This window comes from Electrophorus electricus, chromosome 4 (genome assembly GCF_041902795.1).
Source record: "Electrophorus electricus isolate QZ-2024a chromosome 4, ASM4190279v1, whole genome shotgun sequence".
Classification (NCBI taxonomy): Eukaryota; Metazoa; Chordata; class Actinopteri; order Gymnotiformes; family Gymnotidae; genus Electrophorus; species Electrophorus electricus.
The window spans coordinates 27760786-27776437 of NC_137500.1; the positions used below are offsets into that span (position 1 = coordinate 27760786).

The window sequence follows — 15652 nt, forward strand, 5'->3', positions numbered from 1 at the left end:
GTCAAATTGTGAAAGTCATTATTGTTACTGATTTGTTTTTTGTTTGGAAAGTCATAGTGTTATTGTTGGTTGTTCTTCTGTTTATTGCTTTCTTATGTTTGTGCTGGAGAGATTTTGTTTGTTTTTATAATTCACTGTCCACTGTGTTGAGTGCACAGTCTATGCAAGTTTACAATCCCATTATATTTCTTGAGCAGTTTAGTTGATTCTTTTTTTGTTTTGTTGAGATAATATGGGAATGATGGTATCTTAATGGCAAGTGACTCCTGTCTGTCTGCTGGCTTCTTGAGCTATTATTTACCCTGGCAAATGCCTGTACTCACTTGTATGGGCAGCATGCACATGATGTTCCATATTTCATTCCTCCTGTACTCATTGTTCCCTCCTTGACTCCGCCTTTACAGTGCTATAATTCCCATGATCCTTTTTGCTGTTGCCCATGCATTATTGTTTTTTTATGCCATTAGTTTGATCATGACTATAGCTTCCCCCCAAAATGATATTTATACATTTGATGTTTTTTGGCTACTTGAACATACAGCAATTCATTTGTGCATGATGTCAAAACAGATTCCATTCATGAGTTTCTCTGTGCAGATCCTATGTACTTTTCCTTCTGGATTGCTGTCTTATTCTTTCGCAGAGGCAATATCGTAGCTTATGAGGTTTATCCGAAGCGTGATCATTGCTGGTTGAAAACTTTACCCAATACCCCGCTTGGATGACTTGAAAAATAGTCAGCCATGGCAATTTTTGCTAGTCTCTTTGGAGACTTGTCAAATTGTGAAAGTCATTATTGTTACTGATTTGTTTTTTGTTTGGAAAGTCATAGTGTTATTGTTGGTTGTTCTTCTGTTTATTGCTTTCTTATGTTTGTGCTGGAGAGATTTTGTTTGTTTTTATAATTCACTGTCCACTGTGTTGGGTGCACAGTCTATGCAAGTTTACAATCCCATTATATTTCTTGAGCAGTTTAGTTGATTCTTTTTTTGTTTTGTTGAGATAATATGGGAATGATGGTATCTTAATGGCAAGTGACTCCTTTCTGTCTGCTGGCTTCTTGAGCTATTATTTACCCTGGCAAATGCCTGTACTCACTTGTATGGGCAGCATGCACATGATGTTCCATATTTCATTCCTCCTGTACTCATTGTTCCCTCCTTGACTCCGCCTTTACAGTGCTATAATTCCCATGATCCTTTTTGCTGTTGCCCATGCATTATTGTTTTTTTATGCCATTAGTTTGATCATGACTATAGCTTCCCCCCAAAATGATATTGATACATTTGATGTTTTTTGGCTACTTGAACATACAGCAATTCATTTGTGCATGATGTCAAAACAGATTCCATTCATGAGTTTCTCTGTGCAGATCCTATGTACTTTTCCTTCTGGATTGCTGTCTTATTCTTTCGCAGAGGCAATATCGTAGCTTATGAGGTTTATCCGAAGCGTGATCATTGCTGGTTGAAAACTTTACCCAATACCCCGCTTGGATGACTTGTAAAATAGTCAGCCATGGCAATTTTTGCTAGTCTCTTTGGAGACTTGTCAAATTGTGAAAGTCATTATTGTTACTGATTTGTTTTTTGTTTGGAAAGTCATAGTGTTATTGTTGGTTGTTTTTCTGTTTATTGCTTTCTTGTGTTTGTGCTGGTGAGATTTTGTTTGTTTTTATAATTCACTGTCCACTGTGTTGGGTGCACAGTCTATGCAAGTTTACAATCCCATTATATTTCTTGAGCAGTTTAGTTGATTCTTTTTTTGTTTTGTTGAGGTAATTTGGGAATGATGGTATCTTAATGGCAAGTGACTCCTGTCTGTCTGCTGGCTTCTTGAGCTATTATTTACCCTGGCAAATGCCTGTACACACTTGTATGGGCAGCATGCACATGATGTTCCATATTTCATTCCTCCTGTACTCATTGTTCCCTCCTTGACTCCGCCTTTACAGTGCTATAATTCCCATGATCCTTTTTGCTGTTGCCCATGCATTATTGTTTTTTTATGCCATTAGTTTGATCATGACTATAGCTTCCCCCCAAAATGATATTTATACATTTGATGTTTTTTGGCTACTTGAACATACAGCAATTCATTTGTGCATGATGTCAAAACAGATTCCATTCATGAGTTTCTCTGTGCAGATCCTATGTACTTTTCCTTCTGGATTGCTGTCTTATTTTTTCTCAGAGGCAATATCGTAGCTTATGAGGTTTATCCGAAGCGTGATCATTGCTGTTTGAAAACTTTACCCAATACCCTGCTTGGATGACTTGAAAAATAGTCAGCCATGGCAATTTTTGCTAGTCTCCTTGGAGACTTGTCAAATTGTGAAAGTCGTTATTGTTACTGATTTGTTTTTTGTTTGGAAAGTCATAGTGTTATTGTTGGTTGTTTTTCTGTTTATTGCTTTCTTCTGTTTGTGCTGGTGAGATTTTGTTTGTTTTTATAATTCACTGTCCACTGAGTTGGGTGCACAGTCTATGCAAGTTTACAATCCCATTATATTTCTTGAGCAGTTTAGTTGATTCTTTTTTTGTTTTGTTGAGATAATATGGGAATGATGGTATCTTAATGGCAAGTGACTCCTTTCTGTCTGCTGGCTTCTTGAGCTATTATTTACCCTGGCAAATGCCTGTACTCACTTGTATGGGCAGCATGCACATGATGTTCCATATTTCATTCCTCCTGTACTCATTGTTCCCTACTTGACTCCGCCTTTACAGTGCTATAATTCCTATGATCCTTTTTGCTGTTGCCCATGCATTATTGTTTTTTTATGCCATTAGTTTGATCATGACTATAGCTTCCCCCCAAAATGATATTTATACATTTGATGTTTTTTGGCTACTTGAACATACAGCAATTCATTTGTGCATGATGTCAAAACAGATTCCATTCATGAGTTTCTCTGTGCAGATCCTATGTACTTTTCCTTCTGGATTGCTGTCTTATTCTTTTGCAGAGGCAATATCGTACCTTATGAGGTTTATCCGAAGCATGATCATTGCTGGTTGAAAACTTTACCCAATACCCCGCTTGGATGACTTGAAAAATAGTCAGCCATGGCGATTTTTGCTAGTCTCTTTGGAGACTTGTCGAATTGTGAAAGTCATTATTGTTACTGATTTGTTTTTTGTTTGGAAAGTCATAGTGTTATTGTTGGTTGTTTTTCTGTTTATTGCTTTCTTCTGTTTGTGCTGGTGAGATTTTGTTTGTTTTTATAATTCACTGTCCACTGTGTTGGGTGCACAGTCTATGCAAGTTTACAATCCCATTATATTTCTTGAGCAGTTTAGTTGATTCTTTTTTTGTTTTGTTGAGATAATATGGGAATGATGGTATCTTAATGGCAAGTGACTCCTTTCTGTCTGCTGGCTTCTTGAGCTATTATTTACCCTGGCAAATGCCTGTACTCACTTGTATGAGCAGCATCCACATGATGTTCCATATTTCATTCCTCCTGTACTCATTGTTCCCTCCTTGACTCCGCCTTTATAATGCTATAATTCCCATGATCCTTTTTGCTGTTGCCCATGCATTATTGTTTTTTTTATGCCATTAGTTTGATCATGACTATAGCTTCCCCCCAAAATGATATTTATACATTTGATGTTTTTTGGCTACTTGAACATACAGCAATTCATTTGTGCATGATGTCAAAACAGATTCCATTCATGAGTTTCTCTGTGCAGATCCTATGTACTTTTCCTTCTGGATTGCTGTCTTATTCTTTTGTAGAGGCAATATCGTAGCTTATGAGGGTTGTCCGAAGCATGATCATTGCTGGTTGAAAACTTTACCCAATACCCCGCTTGGATGACTTGAAAAATAGTCAGCCATGGCAATTTTTGCTAGTCTCTTTGGAGACCTGTCAAATTGTGAAAGTCATTATTGTTACTGATTTGTTTTTTGTTTGGAAAGTCATAGTGTTATTGTTGGTTGTTCTTCTGTTTATTGCTTTCTTATGTTTGTGCTGGAGAGATTTTGTTTGTTTTTATAATTCACTGTCCACTGTGTTGGGTGCACAGTCTATGCAAGTTTACAATCCCATTATATTTCTTGAGCAGTTTAGTTGATTCTTTTTTTGTTTTGTTGAGATAATATGGGAATGATGGTATCTTAATGGCAAGTGATTCCTTTCTGTCTGCTGGCTTCTTGAGCTATTATTTACCCTGGCAAATGCCTGTACTCACTTGTATGGGCAGCATGCACATGATGTTCCATATTTCATTCCTCCTGTACTCATTGTTCCCTCCTTGACTCCGCCTTTACAGTGCTATAATTCCTATGATCCTTTTTGCTGTTGCCCATGCATTATTGTTTTTTTATGCCATTAGTTTGATCATGACTATAGCTTCCCCCCAAAATGATATTTATACATTTGATGTTTTTTGGCTACTTGAACATACAGCAATTCATTTGTGCATGATGTCAAAACAGATTCCATTCATGAGTTTCTCTGTGCAGATCCTATGTACTTTTCCTTCTGGATTGCTGTCTTATTCTTTTGCAGAGGCAATATCGTACCTTATGAGGTTTATCCGAAGCATGATCATTGCTGGTTGAAAACTTTACCCAATACTCTGCTTGGATGACTTGAAAAATAGTCAGCCGTGGCAATTTTTGCTAGTCTCTTTGGAGACTTGTCAAATTGTGAAAGTCATTATTGTTACTGATTTGTTTTTTGTTTGGAAAGTGATAGTGTTATTGTTGGTTGTTCTTCTGTTTATTGCTTTCTTCTGTTTGTGCTGGAGAGATTTTGTTTGTTTTTATAATTCACTGTCCACTGAGTTGGCTGCACAGTCTATGCAAGTTTACAATCCCATTATATTTCTTGAGCAGTTTAGTTGATTCTTTTTTTGTTTTGTTGAGGTAATTTGGGAATGATGGTATCTTAATGGCAAGTGACTCCTGTCTGTCTGCTGGCTTCTTGAGCTATTATTTACCCTGGCAAATGCCTGTACTCACTTGTATGGGCAGCATGCACATGATGTTCCATATTTCATTCCTCCTGTACTCATTGTTCCCTACTTGACTCCGCCTTTACAGTGCTATAATTCCCATGATCCTTTTTGCTGTTGCCCATGCATTATTGTTTTTTTATGCCATTAGTTTGATCATGACTATAGCTTCCCCCCAAAATGATATTTATACATTTGATGTTTTTTGGTTACTTGAACATACAGCAATTCATTTGTGCATGATGTCAAAACAGATTCCATTCATGAGTTTCTCTGTGCAGATCCTATGTACTTTTCCTTCTGGATTGTTGTCTTATTCTTTCGCAGAGGCAATATCGTAGCTTATGAGGTTTATCCGAAGCGTGATCATTGCTGGTTGAAAACTTTACCCAATACCCCGGTTGGATGACTTGAAAAATAGTCAGCCTTGGCAATTTTTGCTAGTCTCTTTGGAGACTTGTCAAATTGTGAAAGTCATTATTGTTACTGATTTGTTTTTTGTTTGGAAAGTGATAGTGTTATTGTTGGTTGTTCTTCTGTTTATTGCTTTCTTCTGTTTGTGCTGGAGAGATTTTGTTTGTTTTTATAATTCACTGTCCACTGAGTTGGCTGCACAGTCTATGCAAGTTTACAATCCCATTATATTTCTTGAGCAGTTTAGTTGATTCTTTTTTTGTTTTGTTGAGGTAATTTGGGAATGATGGTATCTTAATGGCAAGTGACTCCTGTCTGTCTGCTGGCTTCTTGAGCTATTATTTACCCTGGCAAATGCCTGTACTCACTTGTATGGGCAGCATGCACATGATGTTCCATATTTCATTCCTCCTGTACTCATTGTTCCCTACTTGACTCCGCCTTTACAGTGCTATAATTCCCATGATCCTTTTTGCTGTTGCCCATGCATTATTGTTTTTTTATGCCATTAGTTTGATCATGACTATAGCTTCCCCCCAAAATGATATTTATACATTTGATGTTTTTTGGTTACTTGAACATACAGCAATTCATTTGTGCATGATGTCAAAACAGATTCCATTCATGAGTTTCTCTGTGCAGATCCTATGTACTTTTCCTTCTGGATTGTTGTCTTATTTCTTCGCAGAGGCAATATCGTAGCTTATGAGGTTTATCCGAAGCGTGATCATTGCTGGTTGAAAACTTTACCCAATACCCTGCTTGGATGACTTGAAAAATAGTCAGCCATGGCAATTTTTGCTAGTCTCTTTGGAGACTTGTCAAATTGTGAAAGTCATTATTGTTACTGATTTGTTTTTTGTTTGGAAAGTCATAGTGTTATTGTTGGTTGTTCTTCTGTTTATTGCTTTCTTATGTTTGTGCTGGAGAGATTTTGTTTGTTTTTATAATTCACTGTCCACTGTGTTGAGTGCACAGTCTATGCAAGTTTACAATCCCATTATATTTCTTGAGCAGTTTAGTTGATTCTTTTTTTGTTTTGTTGAGATAATATGGGAATGATGGTATCTTAATGGCAAGTGACTCCTGTCTGTCTGCTGGCTTCTTGAGCTATTATTTACCCTGGCAAATGCCTGTACTCACTTGTATGGGCAGCATGCACATGATGTTCCATATTTCATTCCTCCTGTACTCATTGTTCCCTCCTTGACTCCGCCTTTACAGTGCTATAATTCCCATGATCCTTTTTGCTGTTGCCCATGCATTATTGTTTTTTTATGCCATTAGTTTGATCATGACTATAGCTTCCCCCCAAAATGATATTTATACATTTGATGTTTTTTGGCTACTTGAACATACAGCAATTCATTTGTGCATGATGTCAAAACAGATTCCATTCATGAGTTTCTCTGTGCAGATCCTATGTACTTTTCCTTCTGGATTGCTGTCTTATTCTTTCGCAGAGGCAATATCGTAGCTTATGAGGTTTATCCGAAGCGTGATCATTGCTGGTTGAAAACTTTACCCAATACCCCGCTTGGATGACTTGAAAAATAGTCAGCCATGGCAATTTTTGCTAGTCTCTTTGGAGACTTGTCAAATTGTGAAAGTCATTATTGTTACTGATTTGTTTTTTGTTTGGAAAGTCATAGTGTTATTGTTGGTTGTTCTTCTGTTTATTGCTTTCTTATGTTTGTGCTGGAGAGATTTTGTTTGTTTTTATAATTCACTGTCCACTGTGTTGGGTGCACAGTCTATGCAAGTTTACAATCCCATTATATTTCTTGAGCAGTTTAGTTGATTCTTTTTTTGTTTTGTTGAGATAATATGGGAATGATGGTATCTTAATGGCAAGTGACTCCTTTCTGTCTGCTGGCTTCTTGAGCTATTATTTACCCTGGCAAATGCCTGTACTCACTTGTATGGGCAGCATGCACATGATGTTCCATATTTCATTCCTCCTGTACTCATTGTTCCCTCCTTGACTCCGCCTTTACAGTGCTATAATTCCCATGATCCTTTTTGCTGTTGCCCATGCATTATTGTTTTTTTATGCCATTAGTTTGATCATGACTATAGCTTCCCCCCAAAATGATATTGATACATTTGATGTTTTTTGGCTACTTGAACATACAGCAATTCATTTGTGCATGATGTCAAAACAGATTCCATTCATGAGTTTCTCTGTGCAGATCCTATGTACTTTTCCTTCTGGATTGCTGTCTTATTCTTTCGCAGAGGCAATATCGTAGCTTATGAGGTTTATCCGAAGCGTGATCATTGCTGGTTGAAAACTTTACCCAATACCCCGCTTGGATGACTTGTAAAATAGTCAGCCATGGCAATTTTTGCTAGTCTCTTTGGAGACTTGTCAAATTGTGAAAGTCATTATTGTTACTGATTTGTTTTTTGTTTGGAAAGTCATAGTGTTATTGTTGGTTGTTTTTCTGTTTATTGCTTTCTTGTGTTTGTGCTGGTGAGATTTTGTTTGTTTTTATAATTCACTGTCCACTGTGTTGGGTGCACAGTCTATGCAAGTTTACAATCCCATTATATTTCTTGAGCAGTTTAGTTGATTCTTTTTTTGTTTTGTTGAGGTAATTTGGGAATGATGGTATCTTAATGGCAAGTGACTCCTGTCTGTCTGCTGGCTTCTTGAGCTATTATTTACCCTGGCAAATGCCTGTACACACTTGTATGGGCAGCATGCACATGATGTTCCATATTTCATTCCTCCTGTACTCATTGTTCCCTCCTTGACTCCGCCTTTACAGTGCTATAATTCCCATGATCCTTTTTGCTGTTGCCCATGCATTATTGTTTTTTTATGCCATTAGTTTGATCATGACTATAGCTTCCCCCCAAAATGATATTTATACATTTGATGTTTTTTGGCTACTTGAACATACAGCAATTCATTTGTGCATGATGTCAAAACAGATTCCATTCATGAGTTTCTCTGTGCAGATCCTATGTACTTTTCCTTCTGGATTGCTGTCTTATTTTTTCTCAGAGGCAATATCGTAGCTTATGAGGTTTATCCGAAGCGTGATCATTGCTGTTTGAAAACTTTACCCAATACCCTGCTTGGATGACTTGAAAAATAGTCAGCCATGGCAATTTTTGCTAGTCTCCTTGGAGACTTGTCAAATTGTGAAAGTCATTATTGTTACTGATTTGTTTTTTGTTTGGAAAGTCATAGTGTTATTGTTGGTTGTTTTTCTGTTTATTGCTTTCTTCTGTTTGTGCTGGTGAGATTTTGTTTGTTTTTATAATTCACTGTCCACTGAGTTGGGTGCACAGTCTATGCAAGTTTACAATCCCATTATATTTCTTGAGCAGTTTAGTTGATTCTTTTTTTGTTTTGTTGAGATAATATGGGAATGATGGTATCTTAATGGCAAGTGACTCCTTTCTGTCTGCTGGCTTCTTGAGCTATTATTTACCCTGGCAAATGCCTGTACTCACTTGTATGGGCAGCATGCACATGATGTTCCATATTTCATTCCTCCTGTACTCATTGTTCCCTACTTGACTCCGCCTTTACAGTGCTATAATTCCTATGATCCTTTTTGCTGTTGCCCATGCATTATTGTTTTTTTATGCCATTAGTTTGATCATGACTATAGCTTCCCCCCAAAATGATATTTATACATTTGATGTTTTTTGGCTACTTGAACATACAGCAATTCATTTGTGCATGATGTCAAAACAGATTCCATTCATGAGTTTCTCTGTGCAGATCCTATGTACTTTTCCTTCTGGATTGCTGTCTTGTTCTTTTGCAGAGGCAATATCGTACCTTATGAGGTTTATCCGAAGCATGATCATTGCTGGTTGAAAACTTTACCCAATACCCCGCTTGGATGACTTGAAAAATAGTCAGCCATGGCGATTTTTGCTAGTCTCTTTGGAGACTTGTCGAATTGTGAAAGTCATTATTGTTACTGATTTGTTTTTTGTTTGGAAAGTCATAGTGTTATTGTTGGTTGTTTTTCTGTTTATTGCTTTCTTCTGTTTGTGCTGGTGAGATTTTGTTTGTTTTTATAATTCACTGTCCACTGTGTTGGGTGCACAGTCTATGCAAGTTTACAATCCCATTATATTTCTTGAGCAGTTTAGTTGATTCTTTTTTTGTTTTGTTGAGATAATATGGGAATGATGGTATCTTAATGGCAAGTGACTCCTTTCTGTCTGCTGGCTTCTTGAGCTATTATTTACCCTGGCAAATGCCTGTACTCACTTGTATGAGCAGCATCCACATGATGTTCCATATTTCATTCCTCCTGTACTCATTGTTCCCTCCTTGACTCCGCCTTTATAATGCTATAATTCCCATGATCCTTTTTGCTGTTGCCCATGCATTATTGTTTTTTTTATGCCATTAGTTTGATCATGACTATAGCTTCCCCCCAAAATGATATTTATACATTTGATGTTTTTTGGCTACTTGAACATACAGCAATTCATTTGTGCATGATGTCAAAACAGATTCCATTCATGAGTTTCTCTGTGCAGATCCTATGTACTTTTCCTTCTGGATTGCTGTCTTATTCTTTTGTAGAGGCAATATCGTAGCTTATGAGGGTTGTCCGAAGCATGATCATTGCTGGTTGAAAACTTTACCCAATACCCCGCTTGGATGACTTGAAAAATAGTCAGCCATGGCAATTTTTGCTAGTCTCTTTGGAGACCTGTCAAATTGTGAAAGTCGTTATTGTTACTGATTTGTTTTTTGTTTGGAAAGTCATAGTGTTATTGTTGGTTGTTCTTCTGTTTATTGCTTTCTTGTGTTTGTGCTGGTGAGATTTTGTTTTTTTTTATAATTCACTGTCCACTGTGTTGGGTGCACAGTCTATGCAAGTTTACAATCCCATTATATTTCTTGAGCAGTTTAGTTGATTCTTTTTTTGTTTTGTTGAGGTAATTTGGGAATGATGGTATCTTAATGGCAAGTGTCTCCTTTCTGTCTGCTGGCTTCTTGAGCTATTATTTACCCTGGCAAATGCCTGTACTCACTTGTATGAGCAGCATCCACATGATGTTCCATATTTCATTCCTCCTGTACTCATTGTTCCCTACTTGACTCCGCCTTTACAGTGCTATAATTCCCATGATCCTTTTTGCTGTTGCCCATGCATTATTGTTTTTTTATGCCATTAGTTTGATCATGACTATAGCTTCCCCCCAAAATGATATTTATACATTTGATGTTTTTTGGCTACTTGAACATACAGCAATTCATTTGTGCATGATGTCAAAACAGATTCCATTCATGAGTTTCTCTGTGCAGATTCTATGTACTTTTCCTTCTGGATAGCTGTCTTATTCTTTTGCAGAGGCAATATCGTAGCTTATGAGGTTTATCCGAAGCGTGATCATTGCTGTTTGAAAACTTTACCCAATATCCTGCTTGGATGACTTGAAAAATAGTCAGCCATGGCAATTTTTGCTAGTCTCTTTGGAGACTTGTCAAATTGTGAAAGTCATTATTGTTACTGATTTGTTTTGTGTTTGGAAAGTCATAGTGTTATTGTTGGTTGTTCTTCTGTTTATTGCTTTCTTCTGTTTGTGCTGGTGAGATTTTGTTTGTTTTTATAATTCACTGTCCACTGAGTTGGCTGCACAGTCTATGCAAGTTTACAATCCCATTATATTTCTTGAGTAGTTTAGTTGATTCTTTTTTTGTTTTGTTGAGGTAATTTGGGAATGATGGTATCTTAATGGCAAGTGACTCCTGTCTGTCTGCTGGCTTCTTGAGCTATTATTTACCCTGGCAAATGCCTGTACTCACTTGTATTGGCAGCATGCACATGATGTTCCATATTTCATTCCTCCTGTACTCATTGTTCCCTCCTTGACTCCGCCTTTACAGTGCTATAATTCCCATGATCCTTTTTGCTGTTGCCCATGCATTATTGTTTTTTTATGCCATTAGTTTGATCATGACTATAGCTTCCCCCCAAAATGATATTTATACATTTGATGTTTTTTGGCTACTTGAACATACAGCAATTCATTTGTGCATGATGTCAAAACAGATTCCATTCATGAGTTTCTCTGTGCGGATCCTATGTACTTTTCCTTCTGGATTGCTGTCTTATTGTTTCGCAGAGGCAATATCGTAGCTTATGAGGTTTATCCGAAGCATGATCATTGCTGGTTGAAAACTTTACCCAATATCCTGCTTGGATGACTTGAAAAATAGTCAGCCATGGCAATTTTTGCTAGTCTCTTTGGAGACTTGTCAAATTGTGAAAGTCCTTATTGTTACTGTTTTGTTTTTTGTTTGGAAAGTCATAGTGTTATTGTTGGTTTTTCTTCTGTTTGTGCTGGTGAGATTTTGTTTGTTTTTATAATTCACTGTCCACTGTGTTTGGTGTACAGTCTATGCAAGTTTACAATCCCATTATATTTCTTGAGCAGTTTAGTTGATTCTTTTTTGTTTTGTTGAGATAATATGGGAATGATTTTATCTTAATGGCAAGTGACTCCTTTCTGTCTGCTGGCTTCTTGAGCTATTATTTACCCTGGCAAATGCCTGTACTCACTTGTATGAGCAGCATCCACATGATGTTCCATATTTCATTCCTCCTGTACTCATTGTTCCCTACTTGACTCTGCCTTTACAGTGCTATAATTCCCATGATCCTTTTTGCTGTTGCCCATGCATTATTGTTTTTTTATGCCATTAGTTTGATCATGACTATAGCTTCCCCCCAAAATGATATTTATACTTTTGATGTTTTTTGGCTACTTGAACATACAGCAATTCATTTGTGCATGATGTCAAAACAGATTCCATTCATGAGTTTCTCTGTGCAGATCCTATGTACTTTTCCTTTTGGATTGCTGTCTTATTCTTTCGCAGAGGCAATATCATATCTTATGAGGTTTATCATGATCATTGCATGTCATCCTTTCGCCCCCGGCGGCACGTACTTCGTTTCCAATGTTGTTCCAATCTGTTCCAAATAGTTCTAAAAGGCCCGCGTGGTCTCATTGGCCAGTTCCAAATTCTTCTGCAAAGTCATCAGAACACCATTGTCCTGTTCCAATATTATTCGCGATTTGTCATTGGCTCTCCCGTTGCCGGCTCGTCACACTCTCACACTTCTATCTGCTGTCGCTTCTCACGGCGTGCGGTAAGTATCGCTAAGGAGCTAAGGGTTTTTCCCTTCCATTCGTTTTTCAAACGTTTCACACAGTCATTTTCTTTAACTGGCTTTTATTCACCGTCTAACTACCTCGGGAATGTACTGTAAAAGTGACATTTCATGGGCCAGATTAGCGCCCGCTTTATGTGCGAAAATACCGTGTGGTTTATGTGCGAAATACCGGGTGGTTTATGTGCGAAATACCGGGTGTCCGACCATCTGTCTGGCTAGATGGCATTAAAATGACTGAGTGATGAAATGTGACCAGGTAGTTTGCATGCTCGTCTGGAGTGAGTGGTACTTTACAACTCCAGATCGACCGTGTGTGTTGCTGTATTGTATGTATTGCGGACGCGCAGCGTAGTACCGCGTTCATCGTAAGTGTTCATTCACTAAGCCAACCGCGACCGTTTTGTCGGCCTTATTCTGTACGTGACACTGATGTGTGTGTCTTCTTCTTCTTTCTACAGTTTGGGTATTAAATAGCGATTCAAGTAAGTAGCCTGTCAAAGTTTTGCTCGCGCGCGCGGCATTGTCTTTTGTCTCCGCAGACTTACGAGATCGCAGCGCGCGTGCGTGCGCACGACGCTTATGTCTTTTCCTCTCCTGTCTCCTTTTGGCCAGAATGGATTACAAGCCCACATTCAGGCGAGAGACCTCCGGCGAGCTCACCCTCCAGCCTTCGCCCGTGGCCGTGGAGCAGTCCGACGCCTACAAGCGGCGGCCGGCCCCGTCTCGGGCTTGGAGCGCCGAGAGGGTGAGGGAGGAGGCCAAGGAGCACGGTCCAGTTCGGGCAGTACCGGGGTCAGGTATTCAAATGGCTGCTGATGCACGATGTGGGATATGCCGTCATGGTGTTGGCGGCCCATCAACGGGAGCGCGAGGGTGGCGCCACTTCCATCTACCCTGCCATGGCGAACAAGGATGCCCTGGTCCAGTACGCGAGCCTCTTCCCCGACGTGACGAGAGCCGTCGGGGAGCGCCGGACCAGGGACGGGTCCTCCTCTCCTGGTCGGTAGGACCAGTGTCTCGTGGGCTTCGGGTGAACACCAGAGCGTCTCGTACAGGGACCTGTACGAGGGTAAGGACAGGGAGAAGAGGAGGTATGTAATGTAGTCATGCAGGACAAATGCAGCAGCGTTGGAACGTGGAAGGTTTTGCGGCGTGACAGGTGCGTTTTTTTTAAATCCAGCTACGTCCAGTGGATCCGGCGGCAGGAGGTGAGTCCTGGGAGCAAGATGGAGGCGCTGCAAAAGTACATCCAGCACAGAGACGCGAAGGAGAGCGGCCGTCCGCAGACACGCTCCGCGACCGCCTCCCCGTCTGTGCCTGCTCGGGCCCCAGCGCCCAATCTTTCAGGTGCGTGCGTGTGGATGGCCGAGTCATTGAGTGCCTTTGAACGTGCCTCCTCCCTTCCGGTGCCTGAAATAGCCCCTTGTGTCCGTACGCAGGTGTCTCTGGACGTCAGAGTTCCACAGCCAGCTGCTCCGCGTCGGAAGGCTCAGGTGCGCGGCCGGCGTCGGAAGGGTCCTGTGTTCGGCTGCTGTCCGTGGAACTCGCACGGCCGGAGACGGCACAGGAGCCTTCTGATGTGGAACTGGACACTGAAGGTGAGTTGTCCTACCGAATGGACTGAGTGAACTACACAGGTATAAAATTGAAGCTCTGTCTTGTTGTTTGTCTTGACTGTAACTTTTTTTGTTGTTTTGCATTGTAATGCAGCTATAATGGGAAGGACTTGGAAGCTGTAAGGTAGGTGATGCGAGACGATGGCGTTAGAATAGTCTCTGTTTCACCCTGCATGGTCATTAATTCATTCTTCACTTAATCATTAAATCACTAAAAGCATGTTAAACTGTGCTCTTCATGTTCGTTGGCTAAAACGGTGTCATCTTCTTCATTTCATCTGCTTATTTCCTTAACATAGCTGCACATAACGGCCTAGATTTGCTTGACGCTGCTGTCATCGTCGAGGGGCGGGTCTGAGAGCGGCTCACGCTTCGGTAGCACTCGATGCTTTTAGGTTTCGGTAGCGTTAGATACCTTCGCCCGACGCCTTCTTCCACAGCAGACTGTTCCTGTGGATGCCCTACCGCATGTGGGCATTCAAGCTGCTGTGCATGCAGCCCGAGTGCCGTCGGCTGGGCCATAAGCTGACGGCCTGCGGGCTGTACAAGACCGTCCAGAGGGTCTTGGACTTCAGTGATTGGTACTTCATGGCCACTGAGTACCTGGAGTGCCGCCGCTGTAAGAAGAAGGTGGCGGGCTGGTCACAGGACATATTGGAGCAGCTGGACCCCGTCCATCGGGAGAAGTTCCCAGCGGTCCTGACCTACAGGTGTGTGTGTGTGTGTGTGTGTGAGAGAGAGAGAGAGAGAGCACGAGATTTTGTGATGGAATAATGTGTGACCTGCTGGTTGATCTGTGATTGTGTTGACGTTCTTTAGGCTGTCCTGCGACAAGGAGGTCGTTTGCCTGATGTGGGATCGCACTCTGGGGAACAGTCTGACCTCGCTGTACAGGCACCTGTGCGTCAGGCACAGACAGCAGTGGCTGGCCAAGTCCTCCGAGTACCTCTCTGTGCTCAAGAAGCTTCTGGCCCCGGGCACCGACCCCAACACCATCACCCACCAGCTGCCCCCGATGGTGCCGGTGCCCACTCCAAAATGGCTGCTCACAGTGTACGTGCAGGACGTGCTGTCACGGCTCGAGGAGATGAAGGCCAGGGTCACCTCCACCTACGGAGCCATTTTGAAGATGGACTCCACAAAGAAGGTAAGCTTGGGCACAACCTGCACGCACGCGCGCCGCTGAACAGTAACCTCTACAATATGCTTGATTGTCACGTGTGCGACGTGCGTCGTGTGCCCTTTGTTCCTTTAGGTGACCAAGAAACTTGCCGGCGCCGCTGCCAGCACGGCTGCCAGCACGGCGGCATGGGCTACAAACATGGGGAGCGAGTTTGGGCAGGTCCTCATCAGTGTCCTCACGGCAGCGGAGGGCGAGGGCCTACTGCCCATGTGCATCAAGCTGATGGAGCAGTACCGGCGAGCCGGAGAGGCCCCTCCCCAGCTCCTCTAGGTGGCCTGTGACTGCTGTTCCAGCGTGGGCAAG

The 15652-nt window shown here is 40.9% G+C and overlaps 1 protein-coding gene and 15 non-coding genes across 18 annotated transcripts; all 16 read left to right on the forward strand.

The window, feature by feature from the left end:
- The first annotated feature begins 631 nt into the window (after nucleotides 1–631).
- On the forward strand, nucleotides 632–772 carry LOC145657805 (U4 spliceosomal RNA). The gene has a single exon (XR_014123679.1). It is a non-coding gene; the product is annotated as a U4 spliceosomal RNA (small nuclear RNA).
- A 634-nt stretch (nucleotides 773–1406) lies between these two features.
- LOC145657781 (U4 spliceosomal RNA) lies at nucleotides 1407–1547 on the forward strand. The gene has a single exon (XR_014123656.1). It is a non-coding gene; the product is annotated as a U4 spliceosomal RNA (small nuclear RNA).
- A 634-nt stretch (nucleotides 1548–2181) lies between these two features.
- Nucleotides 2182–2322, forward strand: LOC145657779 (U4 spliceosomal RNA). Its single transcript, XR_014123654.1, has one exon. It is a non-coding gene; the product is annotated as a U4 spliceosomal RNA (small nuclear RNA).
- A 634-nt stretch (nucleotides 2323–2956) lies between these two features.
- LOC145657774 (U4 spliceosomal RNA) lies at nucleotides 2957–3097 on the forward strand. Its single transcript, XR_014123649.1, has one exon. It is a non-coding gene; the product is annotated as a U4 spliceosomal RNA (small nuclear RNA).
- A 635-nt stretch (nucleotides 3098–3732) lies between these two features.
- LOC145657689 (U4 spliceosomal RNA) lies at nucleotides 3733–3873 on the forward strand. The gene has a single exon (XR_014123565.1). It is a non-coding gene; the product is annotated as a U4 spliceosomal RNA (small nuclear RNA).
- Nucleotides 3874–4507: 634 nt separating this feature from the next.
- LOC145657782 (U4 spliceosomal RNA) lies at nucleotides 4508–4648 on the forward strand. Its single transcript, XR_014123657.1, has one exon. It is a non-coding gene; the product is annotated as a U4 spliceosomal RNA (small nuclear RNA).
- A 634-nt stretch (nucleotides 4649–5282) lies between these two features.
- Nucleotides 5283–5423, forward strand: LOC145657742 (U4 spliceosomal RNA). Its single transcript, XR_014123617.1, has one exon. It is a non-coding gene; the product is annotated as a U4 spliceosomal RNA (small nuclear RNA).
- Nucleotides 5424–6057: 634 nt separating this feature from the next.
- Nucleotides 6058–6198, forward strand: LOC145657694 (U4 spliceosomal RNA). Its single transcript, XR_014123569.1, has one exon. It is a non-coding gene; the product is annotated as a U4 spliceosomal RNA (small nuclear RNA).
- A 634-nt stretch (nucleotides 6199–6832) lies between these two features.
- Nucleotides 6833–6973, forward strand: LOC145657806 (U4 spliceosomal RNA). Its single transcript, XR_014123680.1, has one exon. It is a non-coding gene; the product is annotated as a U4 spliceosomal RNA (small nuclear RNA).
- Nucleotides 6974–7607: 634 nt separating this feature from the next.
- LOC145657789 (U4 spliceosomal RNA) lies at nucleotides 7608–7748 on the forward strand. The gene has a single exon (XR_014123664.1). It is a non-coding gene; the product is annotated as a U4 spliceosomal RNA (small nuclear RNA).
- A 634-nt stretch (nucleotides 7749–8382) lies between these two features.
- On the forward strand, nucleotides 8383–8523 carry LOC145657780 (U4 spliceosomal RNA). Its single transcript, XR_014123655.1, has one exon. It is a non-coding gene; the product is annotated as a U4 spliceosomal RNA (small nuclear RNA).
- Nucleotides 8524–9157: 634 nt separating this feature from the next.
- Nucleotides 9158–9298, forward strand: LOC145657783 (U4 spliceosomal RNA). Its single transcript, XR_014123658.1, has one exon. It is a non-coding gene; the product is annotated as a U4 spliceosomal RNA (small nuclear RNA).
- Nucleotides 9299–9933: 635 nt separating this feature from the next.
- On the forward strand, nucleotides 9934–10074 carry LOC118241000 (U4 spliceosomal RNA). Its single transcript, XR_004775773.2, has one exon. It is a non-coding gene; the product is annotated as a U4 spliceosomal RNA (small nuclear RNA).
- Nucleotides 10075–10708: 634 nt separating this feature from the next.
- Nucleotides 10709–10849, forward strand: LOC145657696 (U4 spliceosomal RNA). Its single transcript, XR_014123571.1, has one exon. It is a non-coding gene; the product is annotated as a U4 spliceosomal RNA (small nuclear RNA).
- Nucleotides 10850–11483: 634 nt separating this feature from the next.
- On the forward strand, nucleotides 11484–11624 carry LOC113581753 (U4 spliceosomal RNA). The gene has a single exon (XR_003411100.2). It is a non-coding gene; the product is annotated as a U4 spliceosomal RNA (small nuclear RNA).
- An 808-nt stretch (nucleotides 11625–12432) lies between these two features.
- Nucleotides 12433–15619, forward strand: LOC118240668 (uncharacterized). 3 transcript variants are annotated; one of them, XM_081713037.1, is made up of 9 exons: nucleotides 12433–12526; nucleotides 13009–13032; nucleotides 13163–13641; nucleotides 13731–13897; nucleotides 13990–14148; nucleotides 14261–14290; nucleotides 14466–14876; nucleotides 14986–15313; nucleotides 15422–15619. In XM_081713037.1, exons 7-9 carry the CDS (start codon nucleotides 14623–14625, stop codon nucleotides 15617–15619), a joined length of 780 nt encoding a protein of 259 aa, XP_081569163.1. In that variant the 5' UTR covers nucleotides 12433–12526; nucleotides 13009–13032; nucleotides 13163–13641; nucleotides 13731–13897; nucleotides 13990–14148; nucleotides 14261–14290; nucleotides 14466–14622. The 3 variants fall into 3 exon arrangements, with proteins under 3 accessions (XP_081569163.1, XP_081569161.1, XP_081569162.1); XM_081713035.1 differs by having other exon boundaries at nucleotides 14261–14876; XM_081713036.1 differs by lacking the exon at nucleotides 12433–12526 and adding an exon at nucleotides 12548–12915 and having other exon boundaries at nucleotides 14261–14876.
- The last annotated feature ends 33 nt before the right edge of the window (nucleotides 15620–15652 follow it).

Coding starts and splice junctions, on each gene's coding strand:
- LOC118240668 (XM_081713035.1), top strand. CDS start 14,623: ATGCCCTACCGCATGTGGGCATTCAAGCTGCTGTGCATGCAGCCCGAG. Junction 14,877..14,985: donor CCAGCGGTCCTGACCTACAG/GTGTGTGTGTGT, acceptor GACGTTCTTTAG/GCTGTCCTGCGACAAGGAGG. Junction 15,314..15,421: donor AGATGGACTCCACAAAGAAG/GTAAGCTTGGGC, acceptor TTGTTCCTTTAG/GTGACCAAGAAACTTGCCGG.